The sequence below is a fragment of the Phaseolus vulgaris genome, chromosome 1, assembly GCF_051622355.1.
Source record: "Phaseolus vulgaris cultivar YP4 chromosome 1, ASM5162235v1, whole genome shotgun sequence".
NCBI classification, from domain to species: Eukaryota; Viridiplantae; Streptophyta; class Magnoliopsida; order Fabales; family Fabaceae; genus Phaseolus; species Phaseolus vulgaris.
This window is the reverse complement of record NC_143498.1, coordinates 34,272,879-34,277,803: the sequence shown is the minus strand read 5'-3', so window position 1 is coordinate 34,277,803 and position 4,925 is coordinate 34,272,879. Positions and strand designations below refer to the sequence as shown.

The window sequence follows — 4,925 nt, the reverse complement described above, 5'->3', positions numbered from 1 at the left end:
GACCCACCCCGTTGGGCGGATCCACCCAGGCGGACGAGGTAACCCCAACGCGACCAAAATGATCAAGACAACAGGGGCGACCAACACCTCTCCCCTCAGAGTGACAAAGTCCTCCCGAAAGAACCGCTCCCCCAGGAAGGACCGACCGAGGAAGATTGAGCCAACCGTGGCGTTGGTAGACCTCGATCCCCGGGCGACCGAGGACAGGCTAGAGGCGAGAGAGGAGATGGGGAGAGTCCCCCAACTCAACGAAGAGCACAACACGGTTGTAGGAACAACCTTGGCAGCGGGCGAGGCCGAGATCACGCACGCCGCGCTGAAAAAGAATGTCGACATGTTCGCATGGACGTCGGCCGACATGCCGGGGGTGAGCTCGAATGTCATTACCCATCGATTGTCAATATTCAAAGAAGTCCGCTCGATCTCCCAAAAGAAGAGGGACTTAGGTGACGAAAAGCGACTCGCGGCGAAGGAGGAGGCCGACAAGCTCCTGTCGGTCGGGTTCATAAGGGAGGCCCGATACACGACATGGTTGGCCAACGTCGTGATGGTCACCAAATCGAACGGTAACTGGAGGATGTGCGTCGGCTACAGAAACATCAACAGCGCATGTCCGACGGACACCTACCCTCTCCCGAACATTGACCGACTGGTGGACGGGGCGGCCGACCACAAAATTATGAGCTTCCTGGACGCTTACTCTAGCTATAACCAGATAAGCATGCACCCGAGGGACAAAGAGAAAACGGCCTTCATGACGGTCCACGCCAACTACTATTACGAGGTCATGCCGTTCGGCCTCAAGAACGCAGGGGCGACCTACCAACGCCTCATGGACAAAATCTTCAAAGGCCTAATCGGCCGGGCGGTAGAGGTGTATGTGGACGACATAGTCGTGAAGTCCGACTCATTCGATCAACATCTGAAGGACCTGGACGAGGTCTTCAGGGCCTTAAGGGGAGTCAACATGAAGCTCAACCCCGAAAAATGTACTTTCGGGGTTGAGGGAGGGAAGTTCCTAGGCTTCATGCTCACCCACCGAGGGATAGAGGCCAACCCCGACAAGTGCCAGGCCATACTCAACATGAGAAGTCTGAACAGTGTGAAGGAGGTACAACAGCTCCTAGGGTGGCTGACCGCTCTCTCCCGGTTCGTCCCCCGCCTGGCCGAGAGGACGAGGCCGATGGTCCAGCTGCTCCGAAAGGGCAAAAAATTCGCCTGGGACGACCAATGCGAGGAAATCTTCAAACAATTCAAGGAGTTCCTCACATCCCCGACCGTCATCCAGAAGCCGAGACCCGACCACCCGATCCTTGTATATCTGGCAGTCTCGGAGGAAGCAGTCAGCGCTGCCCTGGTACAAGAGACCGAGGGCGAAGAGCGACCGGTGTACTTCGTCAGCCAAACCCTCCACTCGGCCGAGACCAGGTACCAAATGATAGAGAAGGTGGCCCTCACCTTAGTCCTCACAGCAAGACGGATGCGCCCCTACTTCCAAAATCACTCCATAATTGTAAGAACCGACTACCCTATTTTTAAAATTTTGTCTAAGCCGGACCTTGCAGGGAGGATGATAGGATGGTTGTTAGAAAAGATGGCTTTAAACTAGAGGGGGGGTGAATTGTTTAAAGGGGTTTTCGCAAACTTTTCAAAATTAGAATGAACTTATTTCAGAAACCAATTGATTCAGCAATTTAGTTAGCCAAAACAGCAAGCAAAACAGTGATATCAGGAAAAACAATCGGTTGTTTCTTCGAAACAATCGGTTGTTTATACCAGCAAACAACAAACAAACTGAAATTAAAGAGTTAGGGATAGAAAGATTGTACACAAATGTTTATACTGGTTCACTCCAACTAGAGCTACATCCAGTCTTCTCAGAAACCCTGAGGATATCCACTAAGCAATCACCACTTGATCAATTACACCACAACCAAGAGAATGACCTTGAACACCTCAAGAAACACACTCTCCTTGGCCAACACTAAGATTGTTGATCTTGAACACCTCAAGAACACACAGCCAATCTCAGCAACTCACACAAACAAATTGTTCAGCAGTTTACAAAGATTACACTTGTTACAGATGGAAATCTGAAATCAATACAAGTAGAATCCCTATTCAGCACCTTGATCAATCTCTCAACTCTTTTGCAATCTCAGAATACTTTGAAAAACTCTTTTTCTTAAAACTTTGTTTCAAGATTCTTAATATATCAAAACTGTTTTTCAGAATATATCTAAGAATATAGTTTGTTATCAAATCTTAACAAACTCTTAATTGCATTTAAAATAGATTGGTCAAAGCATTTAATGACTGGAGCGTATTCAGTTAAAGCATTTAAAGCTCAATCAAAGAAAACAGTTTTTCTGTTATGGTTTTAAAACAAACAATCGATTGTTTCATCGAATCAATCGGTTGTTTTGTTACTTAACAAAATACACCATTCAAAAACAGTTTTCAAACTTTCTCAAAACACCTAAGTGTAAACAATCGGTTGTTTCGACAAAACAATCGGTTGTTTCAACTTAGTTTGAAAATCATTTTGCTTTGTTAAAATTGAGATGCTAATTGCTTTGAGATTTAATCTAAGTGTTGATTACAACATTGAACTACCCAATAACAAGGCTGAAACCAGCACAGCAGCATCAAGCAAAGCAGAGGCTTCATCATCCCTCAAAGGATTTGGATTCTTCAAAACATTGAACTCCACTTGTTTCAACAATGGTCAGTCGAACTCTCCGAGTTCGAAATACGCTACGAACCGAGGGGCGCCATCAAGTCTCAATGCCTGGCCGACTTCTCGGTCGAGCTAACACCACTACCCACCCTCTCGGGCGGGTGGACGCTCTATGTGGACAGCTCCTCAAATAAAACATCATGTGGAGCGGGAGTCGTCCTGGAGGGGCCGGGCGACCTCTTCCTGGAACAAGCCCTCCAATTTGGATTCCGAGCGACCAACAACCAGGCCGAGTACGAGGCCTTGCTCGCTGGGATGAACCTAGCCTACGACATGGGAGCACGCGAAGTCACATGCAAAAGCGACTCACAGGTGATGGTCGGCCAAGTCAATGGAGAGTTCGAAGTTAAAGAGCCTCTACTGCAGCGATACTACCACGCAGCCAAAAATAGCATCGCCCGTTTCAGCAAAGCACCCTTGGAACACATACCGAGGGAGGACAACAAAAGGGCCGACATCCTGTCCAAGCTGTCGGTCACCAAGAAGAAGAGCCACCAGAGGTCAGTCATACAAATATGGCTGAGACACCCAAGTGTGACCGAGGCCGAGGCCGAGGCCGAGTGTCTGGCTATAAAAGAGGCCGAGGCCGACAAGTCGATGACACCCGTCATCCAGTACCTAACGGTCGGCACATGCAAGGCCGACCAAGAAAAGGCGATGAAGCAGCAATGCGCCCGGTACACCATGATCAACGAAGATTTGTACCGGAGAGGTTACTCGACCCCCCTGCTAAAATGTATCACCAACAAACGGGCCGAGTACATTCTGGCCGAGATCCATGAGGGGATCTGCGGAAATCACGCCGGGGCGAGGACGATGGCCGCCAAGGTCTTGAGGGCCGGCTACTACTGGCCGACCATACAGGGCGACTGCACCGAATACGTGAAGAAATGCGCCAAGTGCCAAGAGTTCGGTCCCTTCCACCACACCAAGCCAGAAGAGCTGCACATCATCATCTCCCCATGGCCGTTCGCCATTTGGGGGATGGACATCATCGGCCCCTTCTCCCCGGGGAAAGGGTAGACCAAGTTCCTCCTGGTGGGAATTGACTACTTCACCAAGTGGATCGAGGCCGAACCCCTTGCCTCCATCTCGACAAAAAATGTGCAAAACTTCGTATGGAGGAGCATTGTCTGCCGATTCGGCGTCCCGCACACGATAATAACAGACAATGGCCGACAGTTCATTGACCGAGGCCTACAGTCCTTCTACGACGACCTGGGCATCAAGTCCATCACGACCTCGGTAGAACACCCTCAATCCAATGGACAGGCCGAAGCCGCCAACAAGGTCATACTCAACGAACTGAAAAAACGGTTAGGCAAGGCAAAAGGCCGATGGACCGAGGAGCTGATTGAGGTACTCTGGGCGTACAGGTGCACCCCTCAGACTACCACGCAGGAGACACCTTACAGCCTGACATACGGGACCAAGGCCATGATCCCGGTGGAGGTGGCCGAGCCCACCAAACGACGACAGATGTTCGACCTCAACCTAAACGAGGAGAGCCTAGCGGTCAACCTCGACTTGGTAAGTGAGTTTCGTGACAAAAGCAGAATCCGAGAGGCCGCCTGCAAAATCCGGGCGTCCAGACGGTACAACACAAAGGTCCGGCCGAGGAGTTTCCAGAAGGGCGACCTCGTCTGAAGAATGCGCAGCGACGCGAGAAAAAGTGAAGGGAAATTCTCATCCAACTGGGAGGGGCCTTTCCGAGTCCGAGAAGTCGCACAGGGGGGAGCTTATCATTTAGAATGGCTTTCGAGCAAAATTGTACCGAGGACGTGGAATGCCACGCACCTCAAATTCTACTATAGCTAAAATCAATAAAGTCACGCACTCTTTCCTCACCCGACCAGGGAGGTTTTAACGAGGCGTTTTCATCAAAATACTGACAAAGTTCTTCTACAACTTCCCGGCTCGGCATCCCCTGCCAAGACCGACCACCCAAGCTTGCTCGATTAATTTCGCAAGTATTGGCCGACCGCCCACCAAACTTGCTCGATTAATTTCGCAAGTATTGGTCGATCGCCCACCAAACTTGTTCGATTAACATCGCAAGTATTGGCCGACCGCCCACCAAACTTACTCGATTAACATCGCAAGTATTGGCCGACCACACACCAAACTTGCTCGATTAACATCGCAAGTATTGGCCGACCGCCCACCAAACTTGCTCCATTAACAT

At 50.1% G+C, this 4,925-nt stretch overlaps 1 protein-coding gene across 1 annotated transcript; it reads left to right on the top strand.

Moving 5' to 3' along the window:
- Nucleotides 1–3,013: 3,013 nt before the first annotated feature.
- On the top strand, nt 3,014–3,763 carry LOC150029592 (uncharacterized). Its single transcript, XM_090296222.1, has one exon. The coding sequence runs from the start codon at nt 3,014–3,016 to the stop codon at nt 3,761–3,763; it is 750 nt and encodes a 249-aa protein (XP_090152348.1).
- Nucleotides 3,764–4,925: the final 1,162 nt, after the last annotated feature.